Source organism: Telopea speciosissima, chromosome 5 (assembly GCF_018873765.1).
Source record: "Telopea speciosissima isolate NSW1024214 ecotype Mountain lineage chromosome 5, Tspe_v1, whole genome shotgun sequence".
Taxonomy (NCBI): Eukaryota; Viridiplantae; Streptophyta; class Magnoliopsida; order Proteales; family Proteaceae; genus Telopea; species Telopea speciosissima.
In genome coordinates this window covers 67928619-67955588 of record NC_057920.1, presented here as the reverse complement: position 1 = coordinate 67955588, position 26970 = coordinate 67928619, and the positions used below count along the sequence as shown (strand labels likewise).

Here is a 26970-nt window from a genome sequence, read left to right as displayed (position 1 = left end):
TTACAGCCTTACAGTGTGGGAAATTATTTTCAGCAAGTAAATAATTATTTTAAATTTCCAAAATTATGAAAAATATCTAAAAAATTCAAAAAGAAAAATGAAAAATAAAGAAAATACCCTCGTTTCTTCTCGAACACATTGACGTGGCATTCATATGTCATGGAGACAAAGGACAATGAATGTCGGCTCTATTAGACCATGAGTGGACTCGATTCAGCACGTCTTAGTTCATATTAGTAGGCAGTCACATACTTGTAGTATTGTATTGTTGGGACGTGGACGGTATCTATGCCTTATGAATTGTTCACTCTACTTGGGTTGGGTGTCTATGTAATATGCATTGTTCAGACTTCACTTTACTTTGTAGTTTGTAGTAGAAACTGTCTTTAACTATTTCTTAAATAATTATTCAATGTTATGTGTCTTCATCCATTATTGCATAATTTACATGTTTTACTTGCCAATTAGGTCTCATAGCACTCTAACAATGTGTAGAATATGCAATATTACATTAAGGGTTTGACGTTTACTGCCAACCAAGGGTGCAAATCCAAAACACCTAATTGGTTGTTTTTTTTTTTTTTAACAATTTGAAGATTTAAATATGCTTATTATGCCTAAAACAAGCTTTCTTTAAAGTTTCAAAGTTAACTATGGCCATTTGTCTACCGAAACATCAAACCGGAAAAAAAATAATATGCATTGTCTCGCCGAGATCTTGGTCGTATCGACCGGGTCAAGACACCGAGTCAAGATGAGTTTTTGAACCTTTATTTCGACCAGGCTCGAAGTCTAAATATTTCCCGAAACCGTGAAATTTCGGTAGAAACTTGGAAGGTTTCGGTTGCTGGTTTCGATTGATGATATTGAGGCTCAAATGGTTAAATTAGTTCCCAAAACTTCTAGGAAACAATATTTTAGTCCCCTTGAACGTAGCAGCATAGTCTCGTTTCGTTTTGGTATTTCAAGCTGACCGAAATATTCGAAATTTCGGATATTTCGGTCGAAATATTGTATTTTTTCTGGTATGTTTCGATCGGTCATTTCGGTGGGTTTTAGGCCAAGTTAAGGCCTGAAACTTCATGGAAACCCTATTTTAGGCTATATAAACACATTTAAATGTTCAAATTGCAAAAATAGTCACCCAAAATGGTGTTTTGGATATGCACCATTGATTGGCAACGTACGGTCGAACCCTAATGTATAAGTGTATAACTTAGTTAGTTACACATTTACACATACACATTGTACATTAAACAAGTAAATTGACTTGGAACTAATGACTCATAAGTTAAGTCATAAATCATAATATTAAGTACATAAGACATCAAGCCAATAACAAGTTAACAAATAACAACTTAAGAGTTAAGATTTAAGAAGATGATATCAAACATTCCAAATCACAATATGGCATATCCCCAATTGTTCCCTACAAGGCTATGAGTCAAGTAGTCAACTAGTCATCATTCATCTCAAATGTTACAAATTTGCTAATAATAACTACTCCGCCGTCCAGGATCAACCCCACTCATGGCCCGCTGGCGCGGACGTGTATTGCTCTCCGACTGTAGGACAAATGCATGCCACGTCATAATCTTGGAGAAGAAGCGAGTGTAGTCATCCACAGTGGCCATGTAAACTGCATCATCAACATGCTGAAGGTAACCTATCCTAGGATATAGGTCACCAAACTGTGAAGAAGTACTACCCACTGATCCACTATGATATGAGTCATATGACGGCTCTGGGAGCATGTATGGGTTGTACGGCTGCGGCTGGTGGGTTGGGTAGCCAGTGTAGGAAAAGAAGTCATGCACAAAAGACGATCCACTATATCCTTGTGAGTGGGAGTCATACTCAAAACTAGGAATGGATGGAGAAGATATAGACTGCTGTCCCCAAGGGTACTGCCCAGAATGCCCTTCGCCACATGGATGTGAATGAGATGAACCATGCTCTGATTGTGTTAGAGATGGACTGCTGTCTACATGAAAAGATGGGGCACGGAAATGCCCACTCGATCTACTGTCTCTATCGCCAATACTCAGTCCACCAACAGAGCCAGATAGGGCATCAATGTCTATAAGCTCAGCCTGCCTACTAGTATCACTACCACGACCACCAGGACGGGACTGGCCATGCTGCTTTCTCGAGTAGGTCGAGGTGGACGATGTGGGCTGTGTGGCTGATGTGGGGCCGGTGGGGAAACGGATTGCCTCTTGCTGCTCTTGTACCACAAACGGGACTCGAGTTCCCTCATATGCTTGACCACCATCACCATCATCATCACGTCCATCATTACCTTCATCATCATTTCCATCATCACCATCTCCACCAGGACCACCACCACCATCTCCACCATCACCATCTCCACCACTACCATCTCCACCAGATGACATAGACCAATCTTCATCCTCATCAACACCACCAGTAGACTGGAACGGTATGGGTGACGCGTCCCGTGCATGTACCTCACCCTCTGCAGCCATGAAGTCATCCACATCAGCTTCTATGTGTTCAGCTATCATGTGGTCAGGTCTACCTCCAGGCTGATCTAACACTGGCTCACCTCTATCCCTCACCTAATCAACAATAGGATCTTCATCATATGACTCCACCTGGAAAATGTCGGCGAGATCGATATTTTCCCTGATACCCTCTTGTCCCATGCGTATGTGTTGCATCTTCAACCTCAAATTATAATGCACATACACCAAGTCAGAGAGACGTTCAGAACCCAATCTATTTCTCCTCTTGGAGTGGATGAGAGAAAATGTACTCCAATTCCGGTCACAGCCAGATGCTGAACATGTCTGGGAGAGAACCTTGATTGCTATTTTTCTTAAATTGTTTGCCGAACCCCCATACAACACCCACCATTCAGCTGCATTACAACAAAAGAAACATGTCACCTTCATTTCAAAAGAATAAGATATTGAATTGAGTAATGACTAATGAAGTAATGACTAATGAGTACCGGCATCACCGCGTGTCCGGCCTTGCTGTGCAGCTTCGGTTCCAAAACTTCCCAATGCATCCCTAAAAGTCTTCAACTATAATCATTTGGAAAATATTTAAAATTAGTAATGACTCGTTACTATTTAGTATTGAATTGAGTAATTCCAAATGAATTATAACTTATAAGACTCACCTCATTGTTGCATATCGCCTGTAATTTACTATTCGGCTCCAACTTGGCAACTACTTCTTTGACTGCGTCAATAAAACTATTATTCAACCCAAGCCTATGACTGTATTGGTACTTGGGGTTCAAATAATATGCTGAAATTGACATTACATATTGACTAGTTAGTAATATATCCTTCAAATTAACTTTAAAAGATGTAATTGCATAAAAAACAAAGTGTCTACACTCACCAACCTTATGCAGTGGATGCATAAGTTGATTTTCCCAGCGCTCCTTGATAATTTTGAGAAAGTGTTTGCTACCTCGTGGATTTGCATTGTAAACACCTTCATTCATCAAATCTATGGCAGCATATAGATGTGGCATGGTTGGTTCCTTGATAGCAGAATCAACTATATGCAAAACCTTGACCACTGGGTCCAGAAGTTGTACCACTTTATGCAACTTAGACCAAAAGTCATCTGATGAAATTGTAGCTTGTGCTTCCCTACCACCATGGGTATTGGACCCATTCCAATTGAACCAATCTTCAGAAGCAAACATTGATCTCAGTCCAGACTTCTTGGTTTCTAAACTCTTGAGTGCAATGTAGTTGGTGGCGAATTTAGTTATGCCTGGCCTCACTAAGTCACCCCCACACTTCTCCCCCAAGAGGTTTAGTGCAAACCCATGGTTGTAGACAAAGTTGGTCATTTGCCTTGCCTTTTCCACGACATATTGCACCAATTTGATCTTTCCCATGTCCTCCAACATGAGGTGTATACAATGGGCAGCACATGGAGTCCAAAACAACCGGTACTTATTGTCTTGCATCAATCTCTCACCGGCACTCTTGTAGGTGCTTCCGTTCGTTACAATTTGGACAACGTTCCCCACTCCTACATCTTCTACCACTTCCTTCAGTAATTTGTAGATATACTTTGCATCCTTTTTCTCCTTGGATGCATCAACAGACTTCAGAAAGACTGTCCTCCCATCACAATACACCATAAAGTTGATGATGGACTTTCTTGTAGGACCAGTCCAACCATCACACATTATGGTCACCCCATAGTTCTCCCACAGCCCCCTTATTTCATTGATGTAGTCTTCAAGCTCTCTCTTCTGTTGGGGCAAATACACATTGATAATTTCATATGGGGTGGGTCCCTTATACCCTGGGCCAGCCTCAGCAATGGAATCTATCATGGTCTGATAAAAGGGGCCTTGTGCTGTGTTTGCTGGGATGGTATGGTATAACATCCACTTAGCTATAGATTCCTTCACCATCCCCTTCAGATTTTTCCATGCTCCCTTGATTTTTGGTTGTTTGTTGCCTTTCTTTCTATAAACACCAGGTGCTTGGTGAAGTGCTGGGTCATCTTGTGGTGGTGGAGGCGGAGGGGGAGCTGCCCTCGTACTCTGTGATCTCCTAAAGGGATTAGGCAACCCACCTCCTCCACTTGTACCTGCTCCTCCACTACCATTAGCACCAGCTCTAGAGGTACTAGCTCCTCCACTACCACCTACTCTCTGTCTCTCGACTCTCTCCGATCCTCATGATAACGCTCTGCTCATCATCGGGCTCGTCTCCAATCCCTAGCCTCTTGCTCGGTCTCTATATCATCGGGAACATAGACATCATCATTGTCATCATCATCATCATCACGATGGCTTGATTGGCCTCCCCTTGTACACCTCATTGCTTCCTCAAGATCTACTTCACCTTCTCCCTCTCGAGCCTTCCTCTTACTCCCTCCCTTCATGTAATCAATGACAGCCCTAGATACCTCCACAGGGACCATATGACATGCGACCACTTCAGGAGAATTCCCAGCTAGATGTTGTTTGAGTCTAGTGGCACCACCTCCCAAAAACTGCATGTGACAATAGTTGCATTGGGATTTTCTTTTATCCCCATCAATTGGAGTGCCATGCAACCATGCAATGTCACCCCTAGTGCGCCTGGGTGTGCTCCCCTCCTCCTGGGTCTGGGCCGGCTGCCTCTGCCCCTCTTGCCTCTGGCTCTGTCGTTTACCACGGTTCGTCATAATCAGACTAGTTTACTGTTGCATGAATAAAAGACAATTCATTAATCACTGAAGCACATCAATTCTTTTAGTTTAAAATTTTAAATGTTTAAGAATTAAGATTTAAGAGCACTAACACAAGTATATAAGTATATAACTATTTAGTATTTTTCCCCTAACCCTCATATTTTTCTCATATTTAAAAACAATTTTTAAAAATATTTTTCAAATAAATATTGGCCTAGCACAACAAAATCGAAAAGATATGTAAATGGGCAGCAAATAAGAAGTATGTACAATTTACTTTTATATTTTTCAGTAATTTTAAAACAAAAACCTCATATTATTTCTTATTTTTTGCTATTTTTTTGAATTTTTTAAATATTTTTTATAATTTTTAAAAATTAAAATAATTAATTATTGGCAGAAAAATATTTTTGACACCATGAGGCCATAGATCGGCCAATGGTGGTATATTTAATTCATCACCATACAATATACATAACCCCTATTATTTTTTGATTTTTGTTGTAAATAAATCCAATTTTTGAAGTAGAAAAATAAATAAATAATATATATACCAAAAAAAAATTTCGACACCGTGAAGTCGTAGATCGGCTTCCGGTGTCTAACATATATTTATTTCATCACAAACAGACATGTTGATCAAGCATTTCCCTAAAAAAAATCAATTTTGAGAATATGGTTTTACCTGCAATAGTGGAAAGGCTTCACAGATGTGCTAAGAAGTTTGTTCTCCAAGTGATTCCGGCGTAGATGTGGCAAGGATTCAAGTGGGAAGTGGAAGATTGAAGAAGAAATAAGCAAAAACCTTAAAAAACCAAGCAAAAGAGGAAAAATGCTCTGTTTCTCAGTCTCGGTCGAAATTTCGACCGAGACTATCGAAACATGGTATTTTATATAAAGCATTTTCTCAAGATTTTTGAAATCTCGCGAGATTTTGAAAAAATCTCGAAATATCAAGAATTTCGATCGAAATTTAGTATTTTTTTGATTCGAGGGGTCATTTTGTTTCGAGGGGGTCGAAATTCTCGAAATCTCGATCGAGATTTCGCGAGATTTTGAACTATGCGTAGTAGAACCCTTAGGTTGTAAAACCACATACAAAATGGTACTTGGCTTTGGACCCTAGGTTGGTAGTAAGCAACAATGACGTGAGCGGAGAACTCCTTTGGCGGTTGAGGTTTAAGATGATGAAGGAGATGAGTCGTGAGAGGTTTATGAGTCCAGAGCTTTTATCATTAACTTTTATTTCTGTTTTTTCAGACCTTCCTCTAGATGTTTCTCGTACGACACCCAAAACTTGTTTTTTGGCTAGTTCGTTTAAAAAAAATTAAAAAAATAATAGAAGAAATTTTTGGACAGTTGCGATATAGGCCCTTAGTAGCCCATCACTTATGATTTCATTGAAATGAGATTCTTCTCAACGATGATGCATGTCTTTTCAGTAAGTAGGTTAAATCTCTCTACCTACTTTTTTGCTCTCATTGTTGTTGAACTCTTTTTATTTTGTCTTACTCCAACAGCGAACCGGAAGGAAAAGAGCCTCACGGTTCTGATTAGATTGCCAAACCGTGAAACCCAAAACATATATACAGCAATAACAACAACAAATCAGCCTTATCCCAATTAAATGGGGTCGGCTACATGGATCCTTGCCCTCCAGTAAGCTCTATTCGAGGTCATATTTGATACAAGACCTAAGCTATGCATGTCTTTCCTTACCACTTATACTGAGGTCATTTTATGTCTGCCCCTGGCTCATAGTTCTTTCAATCTGAATCAAAACTGGTCGTATGATTGTCTTATAAAATTTTGTTTTGTTTTAAAGGAATACGTTGATCACACAACACTCCGGATGCATTTCTCTACTTTATCCATCCTATTTTATTTCTCTGAGAAACATCATCCTCTTTACACACCTTCTTTATTCATGATTGAGTCCAGATACCTAAAACAATCACTTTGCGGAATATCCCTCTCATCAATTTTCACTACCTTATTATCCGTCCTAGTGTAACTAAAGTTGCACATCATATACTCCGTTTTCGTTCTACTTATCGTAAAATCTTTTGATTCCAAGGTTGAACTCCATAATCCAACTTGGCGTTAATCCTTGGTTTTGTCTCATCCACCAAAACAATATCATCAGTAAAAAGCATACACCAAGTAACTTCATCTTGAATGTCTCTAGTTAAATCATCCATGATAAGCACAAACAAACAAGGGCTTGAAGCTGAAAATTAATGTAACCCAATTGTAACCTCATTTTGAATGTCTTTGATTCCTTAATCCTTGGTTTTATCTCATTCACCAAAACAATATCATCAACAAAAAACATACACCAAGGAACCTCATCTTGAATGTCTCTGGTTAAATCATTCACGATAAGCGCAAACAAATAAGAGCTTAAAGTTGATCGTTGATGTAACCCAATTGGAATTGAGAATTTCACTACCTTGGCCATCCACAATTTTCACACTAGTGACCACATCATCATACATATCTTTAATTATGTCCACATATTTAATTGAGACACTTCTCTTCTGTAGTACTTGCCAGATTAATTCTCTAGGGAATTTGTCATAAAGTTTTTCTTGGTCAATAAAGACCATATGGGCAAAGAACGAATTCTGGGTGGATATACACAAAAATTGGTCGTATACAACACAAGGTTCTACAGCAAAGGCTTGGATGAGCCGTCCTACTCTACCTTCTCTGACGACCACCATCTTTTCCACCTCCATTTCACTCTCCACCCTCGCCACCGCCATCTCCAGCAGCTCCACCAACACCACCTTATCCCCCTTTCCCTCCACCACCATCTTTACCCCCCTGGCCACCTCCGATACCATCTCCAGTACTTCCACTATCACCACCATTCCCACCTCCACCGCCAACACCATCCCTACCCCCACCGCCACCGTCACCGCCACCGCCACCGCCATCCCTGAACCAAATTCCTAGTCCTCTCTTTTCTCAAAATCATCATCATCCTCATCCTCAAGCTCTGGCCACTCCCTCCACTATGTCAAACCCTCGTCCAACGATGGTTCACCCTTTGCTCTCTGCCCCAACAACTTGCTCTTGCCTGAAATTTCCAAATGGAAATATTGCCTTCTGGGTCACTTCCTCGGCACTAGTCCCGCAATCAACACTATCAAGGTTTCCCTCTCTAAGCAATGGAAAGCTCAAGGCTCCTTAGACATCTTCCTCCTCGACATCGGAGTCTTCGTCTTCAAGTTCTTCTCTGAGGATGCCAAGACTCGAGCCCTGGACGGTGCTCCTTGGCTTTGCGGCTCCAAACCTATCTTCCTTCGACAGTGGGATCCCTACATCCAGCTCCACAAGGTCTACCTTAGCTCCATTCCCTTGTGGATTACCCTCCCTGGTCTCCCTTTTTAGTATTGGACTCAAGATTGGCTCAGCTGAATAGGATCAGTCTTGGGCCATCCTTTGTACTCAGATGCTCGCATGCTGAAAATGGGTAGGCTATCCTTCTCTCGGCTATATATCGATGTCCTTGCTGACCGCCCTCCGCCATCCTCCATTACCATTGTGGAAGATGATGGGTTTTGCTTCGAGCAACCTGTCAAATTTGAATGGCTCCCTCCTCATTGCTTACACTGCAAGATTTTTGGACATCACTCTCGTGACTTCTTCGGCAAAGCTCCAACCGCCACACCTAAAGATTCTTTGGCTCCCTCAACGACTCCATCTGATTCGGCAGCTCCCTCTTCGTCTCTGTTAGGCCTGACGTGTACTCCAGTTGGGCCTGCCAGCTCGAGAGACCCTTCGGATCTTGCTCCCTCTGTTACTGGTCGCCTACCTGGGTCCTCTAGGGAATTTACTTCTCCAAGGTCTTCTAATTTATCCAAAACACCTACTAAGGTCGGGCCAAAGTGCGCCACCGCCATAAATATTGCCGCCGAGACTTTTAGGTTTTTGGTTCTCCTCCTCGTAGGGAAAACTCCTCGGGTCTTGGGCCTGATATTACGCTGAACTCTTACGCCGCTATTGATGCTCAGGCTTTGCTTACAAACCAAGCTGGAACCTCGCTCCTTGGTCCCAATCGGGTGGCTGCCTTAGCTTTTTCGATCTCTGTTGCTCCCAATGGTCCATCAGTTCCTCGGATGACAGAATCGACATCCACTTTTGCTCTGAGCTCCCAGCAGAACAGAGCGCACAAAGGCTGATTCTCCAAAATGGCACCTAAAATCCTCGGCTGTTCCTCTTCAAACCTGGATGCATCAAAGAATTGGGCCCTGTCATCGTTGGCTTTCTCTGTAGCAGATCAGACCGGGGATTAGTTCCCCAAAAGCTCCTCTCTTGATGATAGTCTCGCTCCTATGTGAGGCCGAACAAATGAACCCTTTTCCCCCTTTTCTCAAGGTAATCCCCTTTTGTCTATACCCGTACTCCCTCCTCCTACCTAACCCCTGGCTCCACTTCTTGGCTTGTTCCTAGTTTACCCTTGTCTACTTTAAACTAACCCCCTCCTAATCCTAACCCGGCTCAACCTCTATCCAAACCGTTTTCATTAAACCAATTCCCATCCTTTTTCACTTACAATCTTCGCATTCTACCTCGTCCAACCCATTTATACCGTAACACTATCCTAAACCAAGACCCATCCATCTCTTCTCCCCTAACCCGACCCATTCCCCGATCAACTTACCCCAACCGCTCCTCCATCCCCATCACTGACCCCATATCCCCCACACTCACCTTGCGCCATTTCTCTTTTTCCCGCCCCCTCCCCTTCCCCCCTCCTTTGTTCTAACTCCTTTTCACCCCGTGCCTTGTCTGCTGAGTGCCCCCTCCCCCTCCCCCTTTGTTTTCCCTAGTGGAACCGACAGCTCCCTTGTTGCTACTATTAGTTCCCTCCATTTCCCTACCATTGCTTACCGCCGTAGGAGGTATGAGAGTGTCCCCCCTAGGACTTCGATCCCCTACACCCTCTAGCTTTCCATGTTTGCTGGATTTATTTTCAATGTCTGGGGACTTAATTCCCTGGCCAAGCATCATGACATTAGAGCCCTCATTAAGTCTTCTCATTCCTGCTTCTGCACCCTCCTGAAAATTCGAGTCCTAAGAAAATGCCTCTCACATTACAACATCCATTGCCCCTTCTTGGCCCTTCCTCTCCAATTATAACCATTCTCCTAATGGTCGTATTTGGATCCTTTGGGACCATCCAAAATCAACATCTCTGTTTCTCACTCCTCCCCCCAACTTATTCATCTCCTTCTCTCTCTCTCCCTAATTCCCCCATTTCCTTTTACCTCACGGTGGTTTATACCTTCAACCGGGCTGCAGACTGCACCTCTCTTTGGATGATTTGGCTCTCATTAAAGCCGGGACAGGATCCCTTCCCTGGGGGGTGTGGGGAGATTTCAATGTTGTCAGATTCCAATCTGAGAAAATTGGAGGTCGCCCCCTTGATACCCAGTCCGTTAATGCCTTCAATGATTGTATCGAGGATATTTGTATTGATGATCTTAGATGGACAGGATCCCCCCTCACTTGGCACAATCGGAGAGGGGGAAATGACCTGATTGCTTGCAAGCTGGATCGCTTCCTCATCAATGAACCTGGCTCTCCACCTTTCTTCACTCCCATGCTAATTTCCTCCTACAAGGCTTGTCTTAGCACTACCCTTACCATCTCCTTATTCAACAATATTCCTCCTTTGGCCCCAAGCTTTTTAAGTTCTTTGACATGTGGACCTCCCATCCTCTGTACCTCCCTACCATTCTTAAATCTTGGAGCTCTCCCGTCCATTGCCCCTCCCTTCCTCTCATTGCCTTTGCCAAAAAGCTCCATCTCACCAAATTTGCCCTCAAAACATGAAACTTTGCCACCTTTGGTAATATCCCCACCCGGGTATCCTCCTGCCGATCCGACCTTCCCTCTGTGCAATCCCGTCTTCAATCGGATCCGCTCAACCCCTTACTGGTTGAGGAAGAGAGAAAGCTTTCTGAAAAGCTCTCTTCCCTAGCCACTCTGGAAGAAAGCTTTCTCCTCCATAAATCCCGTATTAAATGGCTGGAGCTTGGTGACTTAAACACGGCTTTCTTTCATCGTTCTTTAAAAGCCAGGTTGAGCTCCAACTCCATCACCTTGCTCATTGCTAAGGATGGAACCCCGCTTTCCTCTGTCCTTGATATTAAGTCCGAGGCTGCATCCTTTTTCTCCTCCCTTTTTAACCCTCCCCTTCCTCCTGGCCTCATATACAAATTTGTCACCTCCACTCTGGCTAGCTCGCTCCTTGCCATTCTTTCTAATGAGGAGATTACCAAGGCTATCTTGTCCCATAAATCCAATAAGGCCCTTGTGTCAGATGGTTTCAGCATGGGATTTTAGCTTAGCTGCTGGGACCAGATTAAAGGGACCTCATCAAAGCTGTCCGCAGCTTCTTCTTTAATCCCAGCCAGCTTGCCCAGGTCAATCAGACTTTTCTTTGCCTCATCCCTAACAAAGATGGAGCCTCCTCTCTATCTGATTTCAGACCTATTTCTTTTTGCAATCTCCTTTACAAGTTCATTGCCAAAGTCTTGACAAACAGAATCCAACTTGTCATCCCATCCTTGTTCAGCCCCAATCAATCTGCCTTCATCTCTGGCAGAAGCATTGCGGATAACATCATCCTCTGTTCTGAAATTGTGTGTGGCTTCGACCGAAAATCCCACTCGCTTGCTGCCCTTATGAAGATTGACCTTCATAAAGCTTTTGATTCCCTCATATGGGACTTCATATGCGATGTGCTTTCCCAGATGGGCTTTCCCCCCTGCCTTCATCCGCTAGATTCTGGCTTGTATCTCCTCCCACTCCTCCGTTATTGTCAATGGTTACCCTGCCGGCTTCTTCCACTCTAAAGTTGGGATTCGCCAGGGATGCCCTCTCTCCCCTTTCCTTTTCTCTCTGGCCCTGGAAGTCCTTTCAAGGAGCATCCAAGCCAAAATGGACCTTCACCTTATCTCCCCCATTCCCAAATGCAAGCACCTAAACGGCTAAACCTCACCCACTTGGCCTTTATGGACAATCGTATGATTTTCTCCAAAGCCTCCCCCTCTTCCATCTCTACCATCATGTCTTCCCTTCACCTCTTCGAGAGTCTCTCTGGCCTCCATATCAACCTCTTTAAATCCAAACTCTTTCTCTCTGGTGTCTCGGATTTCAACAGAGACACCCTCTACCGCCTTACGGGCTTTTCCTTGGGTTCCCTCCCAGTGAAATACCTGGGCTTTCCCCTTATCCCTGCTAGGCTCTCTAGTCATCATTGTACTCCCATGCTTGACAATTTCCGCAAGCGTCTCAACTCTGGAAAGGCAGACTTCTTTCCTATGCGGGTAGGCTCGAATGCATTAGATCGGTTGTCCGATCTTCTTACATTTATTGGTGTGGCATCTTTGGGCTTCCTAAAGCCACCATCAAAGCAATGGAAACCCTCTTTTGTGCTTTCCTCTGGAAAGGGAAGGAAACCTCCAAATTCCTCCATCCAGTCAGCTGGAAATCCATCTGCCTTCCCAAATCTGAAGGAGGCCTTGGCATCCGCCGTATCCGTAACTCCAATACTGCAGGAATTCGGAAGCTTATTTGGAAAATCTCCTCTAAGCATGACTCCATTTGGGTCCATTAGGTTTACTCCCATCTCCTTAAAAATGACTCCATTTGGACCGTCTCCATCCCTTTAGATTCCTCCTGGGTTTGGCGCAAGATCCTCCTCCTTCTCCCGTTGGCACTTAGAGCCACCTCCTCTTCTATTGCTGATGGGTCCTCCATCTCCCTCTGGCTTGACCCCTGGCACCCCAATGGAGTCCTCTATAACTTCTTTAGGTTTAGAGCAATTTACTCCTCCGGCATTCCCAAGTCAGCCCCCCTATCCTCCATCATCTCTCATGGATCTTAGACCCCCCCATCCTCTCCTTGAGCTCGAATTCCCTTCCCCTATTCCCCTCTAGCTCATGCAGACAAGGTTATTTGGTTCCCCTCCACAAACGGCCTTTTAGCTTTAAATCTGCCTGGAACCTAGTTAGGACCCATGTCCCTACTGTCCTATTGCACACATAGTTCGAGAACTCGCGAGATCTCGGAAAGTTTCTCGGTTTTTCGAAATTCCGAGACGAGACTGCCTACGAGTCTCAAAATGTCAATATCTTGCCGAGATTTCGGTTTGACCTAGGAAAATGCCCATTTAGGTCCTTTATATGAGTGCCAGATGTCGAGATCTTGTTGGAAAATCTTGGTATACAGACACCTATCTATGCCAGGAACCAAGACAGACAAGACCGACACTTATTTATGCCTAATATCATTTAAGTAAATGTTTTTGTATTTCATTTACTTTAGATATTATTCATAAATAAGCAAATACCCCCTATTTGAATCCAATAAAAATAGTTAAAAAATAAAATTCCAAAAGGAAAAATAGTCAACCCCTCAGTTTAAGAACAAAATATGGATTTTTAGCGGTAGGTGCAATTTTCAACTTTCTAACGTTGGGGTTTTTCTGAAATCTAAAAATTCCATAAATTTTATTATGGTAAAACATTGCTAAAAACCAAAAGTGCAGTAAAATATTCATTTGTTTTGATGTCCAAAAAACTATTTTCATCCAGAGCGATTTTGACAGCATTCACACACACCGAATTAAGTTTGACCGGCACATAACTCTTTCAATATAAATCAGATTTTAGCAATCTTGGACTTGTTGGAAAGCTTTCAAAAGAAAGCTTTGCAACAAGTCAAAGATTGCTTAAATTTGATTTATATTGAAGGAGTTATGTACCAGTCAAACTTAATTCGATGTGTTTGTCTTGTATCTGTCCTGGTTTCTAGCCTAAGTGTTTGTCCTGCTTTCCCACTAAGTGAAACTTCTATTTGGACTTTGTTTTTGCAAAATCTGATAGTGCCATTGTGTTTAAATAACCTAAAATAGGTTAAATACCAAGTTTCAGACCCAAACTAGGTCTAAAACCCACCGAGATGAGGCTTCGAGTCGAAAAAAAAAAAAAGTGCACCAACTCGACGAGATCTCGACTCGACTCGGTTTTTCAAGGATCGGAGTTGGCGCCGAGACCCGAGTTTTCGAACCTTGATTGCACTAACTAGTCTGGTTCAAAGGTCACATCCCTCACCATAGCTTCCTGGCTTGGAGGACCCCTAACCATGGCCTTCCAACCCAAGCCTTCCTCCTCCATCGAAGAATCCTTGGCCTCCCTTCTTGTACCTTTTGTTGGAGTGGATCCGTAGACATTGACCACTTCTTCTTTGCTTGCCCGTTTACCTCTAGCATCTGGAAAAAAGCCCTTTCGTTTATTTGGCCTCGCAGCAGGAGACCCCTCCCTTTTGCTTGAGAGTGGCTCTGGCTGGCCATGACTTAGCTTCGCTGCTCTATCTGTGACACTATTGGCAAGCTTGTGTTTGGCGCAGCTCTTTACCACATTTGGATGGAGAGGAGCCTTAGGAGATGGACCTCCAACTCTCGTTCCTTTGACTTGATTTGGAAAACCATCTTTTTGGATGTCTCCTCTAAGCTTAGTTTTTTCGCCTCATAAGACTTTTTTGGATTCCCCAAGGAACAGGCACATTGTTGTATCCTGGGGTTTAGATAGTGCTCTTTTACGGTCCTATACCCCTTCTTAGTTGGGTCTGGGGTCTATTTTGCCCCCCCTCTCTCTCTCTCTCTGTCCTTTCTATATTCCCCCCCTCTTTCCCTCTCGCCCCCCTCGGGCTTTGGTAATAGATTTGTTATTCACAAAAAAAAAAAAAAAAAACCATATGAAGATCCTTCTTGCAATTTCTAAATCTTTCAATAAGTCTCCTAATTAGGTATATAGCTCCTGTCGTGGATCTTCCTGGCATAAAACATGATTGGTACTCCTTAATAGTAGTTTCTTGTCTCATGTGGGTTTCAATAACCCTCTCCCATAATTTCTTAGTATGACTCATTAGTTTTATGCCTCTATAGTTCTGGGCCTTCTGGCAGCTTTGAATATCACCTTTATTTTTTGTAAATAGGAACCATGATGCTGTTCCTCCATTCATCTAGCATTTATAATCTTAATAAACAACTTGGTTGGGCAAGATAAACCTCATATGCCTAAGTTCTTCCACACTTCTATTGGGATCTCATCCGGGCCTTGTGCCTTGCCTACTTTCATCCTCCTTAAAGCTTCTTTTTCTTCAAGCACCCTAATTATTTGTATATATTTACTACATGTGGTGTCTTGAGGTTAATGCAATATTATGGAATTCTATTTCTCGAAGTATCTTCATATAGGCTCCAGAAATAACCTTCCCATATCTTCAATGTCCTCATCCCTTATTAGTACTTTACCATCTTTACTTTTGATACTTCTAACATGGTCGGGATCTCTACTCTTCCTTTCCCTCACTTTAGCTGTCTTCTAAATAGGTTTTTCTCTTCCTTTGTGCTTAGATTGTTATAAAGATCTTATTTCTTCGCCCTTGCGTTTCCCACAATTTTCCTAGCTTCATTTCTGGAAAATATATACCTTTATAGATCCTATACATCCTTAGTCCTTTGCCATGTCTTAAAACTAACTTTCTTTGTCTTAATGGCTGTTTGAACCTCATCATCCCACCACCAACTATATATATATGTATATATATATATATATATATGTCATTACATATAAACCCTTAGCAACTCATATGAATACCCAAACTACCCTTGTAATAATCTAACATAATCTCCGGCCTCCCCAAGGCTGCCACTGTCTCCTCCCTCATCTCCTCTGGCTCTTGGTCCCCTAACCCTTCCCTCAACCCTGCCATCTCACTCTCATTTGGTCTTCCCTTCCCCCGCTGCCTCTATATCCCCCCATTCGTGCGGATAAGGTCACTTGACTTCCTTCCCAGAGCGGCACTTCTCTTCCTCCACTGCCTAGAACCTTTTTTAGGGACCCGTATCCCTCTGTCCCCTGGCACAAGCTAATCTGGTTCAACGGCCACATCCCCCGTCACAGCCTAACTGTTTGGAGAGCCCTACGACTCTACTTGGCCACCCAAGCTTTTTTGATCCACCGCAATAGCGCAGCTTCCCCCTCTTGCAACCTCTGTTGGATTGGCCGAGAAGACATCCCCCACCTGTTTTTTGACTGCACCTTTACCTCCACCATTTGGCACAAGGCTTTATCCTCCTTCTGGCCGCGTAGCAGAAGGATCAGAAGCTTTGACCGCGAATGGACTTCCAACTCTAGATCGTTTGATGTGATTTGGAAAGCCATCTCCTTTGATGTGTCCACCAAGCTCAGTAACATCCACCAGAGACATTGCCAGGACAGCCATAGAAATAGGCACATCTTGACTTTTTGGGGCCTTGATTCTGCCCTTTTGCGGTCCTCCTCCTCTGCGTAGGCTGGTAGACCGTTCCCCCCCCCCCCTTTTTCTTCCCTCTTCTCCTTCTTGTACATTGATTCTTTGGTTCGCTCTTCCCTGCCCTCCCTTGGGGTTCAGTAATATATTTATTTACCAAAAAAAAATAATCTAACATAATAATTCCACTCTCAACAAAGTTTCAGGTACTTGCCTAGGGCTCTGGAGTGCCTTTTTTCTTTAAAAGAGTAGGTTCTTTTGCTAATTCTAGTAATTTGCTTTCATTCTTTTGGTATTTAATTTTTGCTGTGGTTTCTCCTATTTATTTTTGCTTTTAATAAAGGGAACTTTTTATTTCATTCAATTGATGGATCTGTGATCGAACATATCTGATTATAGTCCTGTAATCCCTATAGAAATTGGATTGAATCAAAAGAAATTTGAAATGAAGTTATCATGGAAGTTACGAAAGGTAGCATACAGACATTAGTGTTTTGGGTATCATTCCTATGCACTGTTGTTTGGATTTTATCATTCCATGCTTCTGCCTACCTGCTTGTTTTACTTTCTAGTCATTTTCCTTACAAATTTGTTGCTTATTGAGTTCGAGTTTAATTTCTCTTGTATTTTCACCAAATTGTGCTTCCGTTTTGAGGACCTCTTATGCGAGAGGTATGCGCTTTATCACAACTTACAAAGTAACCTGTTTTGCAGGACCAAGTTGTGCCGTTTGTATCATCTATTTTCTTACGTAGGCTGCTTTATCCTGGTGTGCATCAAAGTGTTGTTCTGCGTGAAACAATGCAAGAGTATAACAAGCACTGGACTGATTCTGAGTTTCAATCCTTAACTGTTGATGACTTGAAAAAGGAGATCCTTTATCTTATTGAGAGTGAAGTATGGTTTGATGATGCTTTGCTTTGTCTCGTGATTAATTATTTCATTATCAGCAGTCTTATGCAAACTGTTTTTTTTTTGTCTACACAATTCTGCTCTGCCATTCTACATTACTGTAAACAGAACAAAATTAATGGAATGCTTGAATGATCGGTTTGATCAGGCAAGCCCTTGTATTTATAAAAAAAAAAAGATTACAAAATATAGGACAGAATTGTCCCTACTCTAGCCGACGGTAGTACATAAAAAGAAGTCCCAAAAAGACCAGAATACCCGTACGGTATTCTGGTGTACATTATTCAACACTCCCCCTCAAGTTGGAGCATAAATGTCAAACATGCCCAACTTGACTAAAGCAGGATGAAACAACTTTCCAGATAACTCCTTGGTGACAATATCAGCAAGCTGATCGGCAGATTTCATAAAGGGAACACAAATTAGACCTTTTTCCAACTTTTCCTTGATGAAATGCCTATCCACCTCAACATGCTTGGTACGATCATGTTGTGCTAGATTATGTGCAATGCTGAATGCAACCTTGTTGTCCTAGTACAACATCATAGGGAGACGAATAGAAACACCAAGGTCTTGTAATCAACTCTTCAGCCATAGTAGCTTGCAAATACCTTGTGCCATAGCACGAAACTCTGTTTCAGCACTAGATCGAGCTAACACATTTTGCTTCTTGCTACGCCAAGTGACAAGATTGCAATGTACAAAAGTATAGTACCTAGAGATAGACTTGCGGTCAGGAGAACCCACCCAATCAGCATCAGTGTAGGCTTCTATCCGTAGGTGATCATGAGGAGACAGGAGAGAATGCCTTTCCCTGGAGCTGACTTCAAGTAGTGAAGGAAATGAAGAACAACCTCCATATGGGAAGAGTAGAGATAATGCATAAACTGACTCACAGTACTCACTACTGTAGCAATGTCTGGACGTGTGTATGAGAGATAAATCAACTTCCCTACCAACCTTCGGTACCGGCCTTTAACAACAGGTTCACCCTCCTTTTCTTTGAGACGAACATTAGCATCCATAGGAGTATCTGAAGGGTGACATCCTAACAAACTAATTTCTGTCAAAAATCTAGGATATACTGAAAAGGGGGAACATGAGCAGGAACAGACTCATCATGCACATGAGGAGGAGGAACAGACTCATCATGCACATACTGAAGAGGGGGTTCTATAGTCAGTACATCTTCACTAAAACTCTCCCCCCCTGAAGAGGTGGGGACAAATAATATGAAAGATGCTCATGAAAAACGACATCCATACTGACCGTAGTACGTCTGGTAGGAGGATAATAACACCGGATAATAACACTTGGACCCCTTTTGGGTGGCAGAGTAAGCTAAGAAGATGCAGCGGAAGCCACAGGGTTCAAGTTTACCAGGGGATCTAGTGTCTCTGACATAACAAACACAATTAAACACTCTAGGGGGAACGACAAAGGAGGAGGAACCATGTAAGAGTTTAGTTGGGGACCGGGACTGCAAGAGTCAAGGACCCGAGTAGGCATCCTATTAATGAAATAGGTTGTAGTGAGGACAGCATCTCCCTCCCCCCCCCTTCCCCCCTCAACAATGAGAGGGAACATTTCGAGCAAACAGTAGGGCTCTAGTTACAACAATTTTTTCTCTCAACCACACCATTTTGGGCTGGAGTATCAACACAACTGGTTTGATGTATAATCCCATGGGCATCAAGGTATTTTTTGGAACTGACCTTCCATATATTCTATCCCATTGTCCCTCAAAATTTTGAGAGTGGCTTCAAACTGGGTCTGAACCATCTTATGAAAGTTCTGAAAACATGAAAAAACTTCATTTTTAGTGTGCATCAGGCAGACACAAGTGGTCCTAGAGTGACAATCTATAAAGGAGACAAACCATCGATGGCTGGATAGAGAAACTTTGCCATTAGGTCCCCACACATCAGTATGAACCAAATGAAAAGAGGAAGAACATCTTTTATTAGAAATAGGATAAGTTGAACTTGTCTGTTTGGCCAAGACACAAGCCTCACAAAAAAATTCTTCTTTATTACATTTTTAACTAATGCTGGAAATAAATGGGATAAAGTTCCTAAGGGGGGGTGTCTTAATCTAAAATGCCATTGGTGTAGTTCAGAGGAGAATGAGGAAGTCTGACACAATTGAGAAAGTAATTCTGTTGGAGGTAGACGACCATCATCAAGCAGGTACCATCTACCATGCACTTTACCACATCCAATTGTTTTCCCCGTTACCAGTTCCTGAAAAACACAATGAGTTGGAAAGAAAGGTTACTTTGCAATTCAGATCTTTAGTAAGACTACTAATGGAAAAAAGATTATTAGTAAAGTTGGGAATATGTAAAACGGTAGACAATGTAATGGAAGGTGAGCAACTAATGGATCCCTTTCCAGAAACAGATGAGAGGAAGCCATCAGTCACCCTAACTTTATCCTTGCTAGAAGTGGGAGAATACTTGTGAAAGAGACTGGAGGAACCTGTCATGTGATCAGGGGCACCGGAGTCTATAATCCATGGTGTGGAGACAACCGATGCACAATGACCAGTAATTGAAATACCTGAATGGGCAAAGTGGGAACTTGATGGAGTGGAAGAAGTGGGAAGTGATGTAGTAGATGCAGCAGTTTCCTATAACATACGCCTGAAAGCTTGTAATTCTTCATAGGAGAGACCATTTTCAGTAGTGAGGGCTGTAGCTACACTTTCGGTGTGATTAGCCTTGTTTTTAGTTTTACCACGACCACATTTGGCTTCAAAATCAGCAGGTTCCCATGTAGTTTCCAGCAAGTAGCCTTAGTGTGATAGGGTTTGTTGCAATGTTCACACTTAACAGGTTCCTTGAAGGAAGTATTAGTTTTAGGAGAGCCATCATTTATGGGAATAGGGCTGCAACCAGCTTGAAGAGCAGACCAATCTACGGTAGAAGTACGCAGGATAGCAGCTCGACGAGTCTCCTTAGTATGTACCAAAGCATAGGACTGCTCCAGTCTAGGGAAAGGAGATCTACTAAGAACTTGCACATGGATAGGATCATACTCCATGTTCAGACTTGCCAAAAAATTATATACCCGAATTTTATCAACATGCTTTCTATAGGCAGCAATGTCAGTGGGATTCGTAGGCTTAAAATCAGAATAGTGATCTAACTGTTGCCATAAACCCTTGAGGGCAGCATAGTATTGGGATATAGAGAGTTCCTTTTGAGTGGTGTCATGGACCTTCTTCTTGATTTCAAACACCTGAGCATCATTCCCAACCTGTCCATAAGTCTTCTTTGCAATAGCCCAAATCTTATGTGCAGTGTCCAATAATAAATAACCACTGGAGAGGTGTGATTGCATGGAATGCCGCAAGAAAGACATCACCATAGCATCATTAGAAATCCATCGGTTTTGAAGAGGATCAGGGGCATATGGCTTTGTAGCAGTGCCAATGAGGTGTCCTGTAAGACCGCGACCAGCAGCAATCAGATATGTAGATCTGGACCACATCAAATGATTTGTCCCATCAAGTTTAATAGCAGCAGCGAAAGGGAGATATTCATTCCTTGCTGTCCTTCCATGCCGAAGGTAGCAGTAGTAATATCAGAACCAGACATACTGACACAAACAAATCAGCAATGAATCGATGCAGCCAGCCAAGAACCAAAACCAGAAAAAAATTTGATAGGGGCAGAAATCGATCCTTGAAGGAGAAATCTTAAAAACTTGAATAATCTTCAATTGGATGATTGTCCAGCAGGGTCGAGCACTCCTTGAAGTTGAATAAAGAGCCCTAAAAAAATCAGCAAGGGCAGAAGCCTGAAACCCCAAAATCGATGAGAGTCAGGGTTTTGAAAAACCCTAAAAATGAGATCGATATAGGGAGATGTCTTCAATTGTTGGTGTAAACCTGTGATAGGTGCTGTCCAAGGCTGCTAGAATGGATCTCCAACAAGGAAAGATCAACCTTCAACACATAAAGAGGCTTGATCTTCAAGAACATGAGAAATCCAAAAATCGCAGAGAGGAGAGGCAGCAGCTATCGACTTGAAACCTTGTAGAACATTAGCTGAAGAGGTGGAATAAAAGGCAGCAACTAGATCATGCGATCACCTCATTAGTGCTGCCCTAATGTGGATGAGGAGAACCAAGGGGAAAAAAGGGAGAGAGAGAGAGAGAGGAGATCAAGAAGAAGAGGGAGGGAGGAAAAAAGTAGAGACTATGGGGGGGGGGGGGGTTGTTCTTAAAACTAAGATCAGAGAATTGGCTCTGATGCCATGTAAACTGAACAGAATTAATGGAATGCTTCAATGATCGGTTTGATCAGGCAAGCCCTTGTATTTATAAGAAAAGAGATTATAAAATATAGGACAGAATTGTCCCTACTCTAGCCGGCTCTACTAAGAGAGTTGGCAGTACATAAAAAGAAGTCCCAAAAAGACCAGAATACCCCCACGGTATTCTGGTGTACATTATTCAACAATTACATGGGGCCAATCATCTGGTTATGCCAGGGGCCTTCAATTTTCTCTCACTACCTTAGCAGACATCCATTGTCATCCCTATCTTTCTATATCCTTGAACCTGTACCTACTTGCTCCTTACTCTTACTGTCAATGGTCTTAGTTCACATGACCAAAGAACAAACCATAAGTCAGCCTTCCCTTCTCTCTTCTCCTTGTGGGGCTGCTGTTAGGTTTCTCATAATGCCTTTGTTTTGATCTTATCTGCCCTGGCCTTCCCCGGTCACTCACTCTCAGTATTTTCATATTTGTATTAACTGATTTTTTTTTTGCTTGTGTTGTCAGGCAGTTGCTGAATATCCAATGTCAGTTATTTATTGCTGGAAAAAGCTTTGCACTCGCTACTTCCATTATTGGTGTAAAAACAGTAGACCATATGGTTTTCTGGTTGATTCATCAACAGGAGCAGTTGGTCTAATAAGGAAAAACTCAATATCCATGTTCCGTTGTTTGGAGGATATCGAGCTCTTAATAAATGGTATGTTTGATCATGGTCTTCAGTAGAATCTTTGCCAGATCCCCATTTATTGACTATGATTTTCTTATATTTAAAAAAAATTGTCTTTTAATACTTTTTTTTTCCGGGGGGGGGGGGGGAGCAGTTTCTGATGAACACAGTGATTTTGTAACCTCTGGCTTGGATTTGCCAGATGATGATCTTGATCGTGAAGTTCTTTTTGAAGTGCTAAGATTAGCTAGTAGTATCAGGCAGCAACTAGGGAAAGCTGCTGTTGCTATATTCTATGAATCACTTGTCAGTACATCTACTATCTCGTCCGAAGAAATTGTTGCTTTCTTACTGAAGGTTCTGGAAACTGGATACAGTGCATCAATGAAAGCTGCCCATAGATCACAACTTGGAATCAATAGATCTTGGGGAAAGAAACTATCAGATCACAAAAATCAGAGGCAATTCTCCATTGACATGTTATTGTCACTTCATGCTTTGTGCAATAAGGCTACCTCTGGGGGCAAAGTATTGGATGTGATAGAGAACTACCTTAAGTTTCTTGTCCCTCGTAAAACCATGGATAGATTGGATTCAAAGGCAGCCTTCAGTGTCAACACATCAATGTTGGTTCAGGCTACTTCGCAAGTTGCAAATGTGATGTTTGAATCTGCTTTTGACATACTTCTATTGCTGGGCTATCTGGTGAACACCAACGGGCAGGTCAGTTCTCTCTCTCTTTTTCTTCCTTAGATATAAAAGTTTGTAATACCATATTAATTTAGTGGTTGGGGTGACAACAAATTTGTCTCAACTGTCATTATCTGATGTATGCAGTCAAACAGTGTAGTCGAAGGTTAGATCTTCGTGTTTTTGTTAACATATCATGAAGTAGTATGTTAATGCTCCTATGGGTTCTGTTTCGATTTGATTATTTTCAAGGACAATGAGACTGTTTGAATTCTGTATAACTTTTCATTTATTTATGTATTGTCCATAACCTTCATACAGCTTGGATGTTAAAACATTCAAACATCTAGCTTTTTGAACTGTACAAACTCTTTTGTGGTTGCAAAGCAGTCCAAAATTAGGGAACCAGTATTCGCATGGAAGTTTCTTTACTTGTTTACTAACGTTTTCAAATAAGCTTCTCTCCCCTCGTATGAAACCTCAAAGTTGAAAAAGAGTATACAACCCAAGGAACCTGAACATTAAGCGCAATTGAACCAATATTATTTGTTGGTTGAACCGTGGTTAGAGAGAGGGAAGAAAATAATAGAATTGCTTGTATTAATGAGAGAAAGGCCCCTCTATTTATAATAGAGGGGAAGTTACAAATAATAGAAGCTAGGCGATGTGAGACTAAAATCCACATAGCCGAAATAAGCTAATAACACTTAATAACATAAAAATAACCCTAAAAGGACCAGAATACCCCCCCGATATTCTGGAGTACATTCTTCTAACACTCCCCCTCAAGTTGGATTGTACAAATAAGAAAGAGGAAGATCCAACTTGGACTAAAAGAAGAAAAAAACTCTAAAAGAAAAAACACTCTCCATAACAATGCTAACACTCCCCCTTAAGTTGGCGCATACTAGGTACTAATGCCCAACTTGAATGAAAAGTGGGAAAAATAAGTTGTAGCAGAATCCAGCTCCAAAAGGAATGCAGCTCCCAAATAGACCTTCAAGAACTTGAAAAAAAATAGACCTTCAAACTTGGGCAGACTTGATCAATTGTTACCAAACTTCAACAATTGTCTAGGGGTGAATCTCTGACGGATGATCTTGAAGGTAAGTAACTAGGGTAGCAAGCAGATGAGTCAGGCAGCAATAAAGATCAAGCAGCGGAAACAACCAAACTGTAGGATCTCATATGGGCAGGCAATAACCAAACATCTTCAAAACTTTTAACACCAGCCTCCCCCTTAAGGAAAACGTAACCGAATAACAAGGTAGATACTTATTGGCAATGGTGAAACCTTTGACCTTCTATGTTTTGCACCAAGTGTCCCTACATGTTCTGCTCTCTGCAATGGCTGCAGGTATACTGTATATAATCCTCCCCTCACGTGTAGTGCACGTGGACATAAGAGAGATTAGGTTTGAGATAGGGCCAAACATAACATTCCAGAATGGTTCAATGGCTGCCAAGTGTAATGGAAAAAGAAGAAATGGTAAAGAAGAGAATACCATTAACTTCCAAGGGTGTTATGGGTAATGCCAAAGGTATGTTTTGGGAGGTGGTGAAAGAAAAACAGCAGTGGGATAATGGAGTAGGATTAACTTGGGTAACATAGAAAGCTCCAACCATCTTCCATCAATCAACCAAACACTTTGAATGGAAACCCCTACGGGGGAGAAACTCCTAACTCCAAAATTCAGATCTGAAAAATATACAGATTTGATTCAAAGTAAGGAAATGCTCCAATTGTCAAGGCTTGTTCAATCTTCAAACAGGGAGGAGCAATTGTGCAAAAGATTTCATGGTAGAAACTCCCACATGCTAGACAGTACTAAGAAGATATCCGGACAGCAATGAATGGAAGTAGCCTCAACAAAACTGGATCAGATCTGAATCAGTAACAATGCTAGTATTCAAGCTCCAAAGTATGCTGGATTTGAACCAGAGAAGCTTCACATAACTGAATAAGTTTGTAGGTGCAACCAAAAAATCGTGAAACACTGGTGTAATCCCAAATAGGCTGATCTCCAGGGTAGCAGATTCGAGTCTTCAATAATGAAAGAAATTCGATCTCCAATAAGAGGAAACACAGCCACAATTATAGGGCAGCAGTATTCCACATGAAGGCAACAGTAACACATCAACCAGTCATGCTTAAAGAAGCCAATCAATAACACCAGCCAGGTAGCTAGTGAAGCTCATAATAACCAGCCAAATAAGATAAATAACCAGACAAATCCCTAGGTAGTTGAAGCAGCCAGCCATATAGGAACAAGAAAAACAGCTTGATAATTGAAGAAACCAAGCCAACAGAATGAACTGGAAATTTTTTTTATTAAAAAACCTGTTGTAAGATGCTGAATAATGGGCTGTATACTCCTCTGATGTTGATAAAACTCTCCTCAAACAATTAGCAACTGTGGACTGCCCTACCCCTTGGATCGATTATAGCCAGGGTTTTGTAAAAAACCCTGAAAGTGAATATCGATTGTAGGGAAGGGGTCTTCAACAAAGGTGAGGCTGACATGTCAAAGGTGCTTGCTTATTGTAATACTTGCTGACCAAAAACTGCTGGAATGGATCTCCAGTTCGAATGACCAATCTCTTTGGTAATTGAGACTTGATCTTCACATGGGAGAAATACCTAAAAATCGCAGATAATGAGGGCAGCAGCTATCTTGGGTAGTAGACGTTCTTCAAGCCATAAATAGTTGAAGTAGAATGTCCTTCGTGCTGGTAGAAACACCAACAAAAAATTCCAAAAGCAGCAAACAACCCTAACCCAAAATTGATATGGGCAGGGTTTTTAAAAAAACTCTGAAAAGAAGGATCGATTGGGGTAGGGGTCTTCAAAAAACTTGGATAGGTGCAATATTGAGGTCGATTGGTCCTTGAAGTAGGAGTAATCAGCCCTAAAAAAATTAGCAAAAACTGAAACCTGAAAGTCAGGGTTTTTGGCAGGTAACCAAATTAGCAGGTTAAGGAATTTTTGTTGTAGAAACAAATCCAGCCATCAGAAAGGGTCCAAACTTAGGTCGAGTAGGGCTTGTAGTAATAGGGAATCACCCCCAAAAAATTAGCTGCATCTGAAAAAGGAAACACCAAAATCGATTGGAGTCAGGGTTTTGAAAAACCCTGACAAGTTGAGATCGATTAGGATTTAGGCTGGAAAAAATAATAATTAATGGAGAGAAAGAAAAGAGGGAAGTTAGGTGTAGGAATAGGGTAACATAGGGCTGGAAAAAGGCTGCATAGGGTGTTCCTCTATTAGAGGATCAGGTTTATCGAGATCTGATCTCAAAGAACGAGGAACCCCAAAATCGTAGAAGAGGCTTCCAGCTGTTTTTTAATAAAAAACGATAGGAGAGAAAGGGGGCAGTACTAAATCATGGATATGATGTTTACCTCATTAGTGCTGCCCCTGTTTTTGGGCTGAAAAACAGAAAAACAGGAGTAGGAAAAAACGAGAAAAGGGAGAAGAAGAGGAGAGATCGATTGGAAGGAAAGGAGGGAGAAATTAGGGTTTTTCTCTCTAACCTTGATCAGACCGGCTCTGATACCATGTTGGTTGAACCATGGTTAGAGAGGGGGAAGAAAATAATGGAATTGCTTGTATTAATGAGGGAAAGGCCCTTCTATTTATAATAGAGGGGAAGTTACAAATAATAGAAGCTAGGCGATGTGGGACTAAAACTCACATAGCCGACATAAGCTAATAACACTAAATAACATAAAAATAACCCCAAAGGACCAGAGTACCCCCACGGTATTCTGAAGTACATTCTTCTAACGTTATTTCTTCCTGTCGCATCATTGTGTGTGATGCAGGTAGAGCTCATGGGCCCCAAGAAATGGGTCAAACCATCGTGAAGAATAGTAGGTTTCAAAGCTGGTC

At 41.9% G+C, this 26970-nt stretch overlaps 1 protein-coding gene across 2 annotated transcripts in view; it reads left to right on the top strand.

The window, feature by feature from the left end:
* Nucleotides 1–26970, top strand: part of LOC122661514 (nuclear pore complex protein NUP160) — a 169378-nt gene that overhangs the window by 70982 nt on the left and 71426 nt on the right. For both annotated transcript variants that reach the window (XM_043856926.1, XM_043856925.1), the window contains exons 10-12: nt 17236–17418; nt 22226–22418; nt 22543–23111. In XM_043856926.1, coding sequence (XP_043712861.1) covers nt 17236–17418; nt 22226–22418; nt 22543–23111 — 945 coding nt within the window. The remainder of the gene's footprint in view (nt 1–17235; nt 17419–22225; nt 22419–22542; nt 23112–26970) is intronic.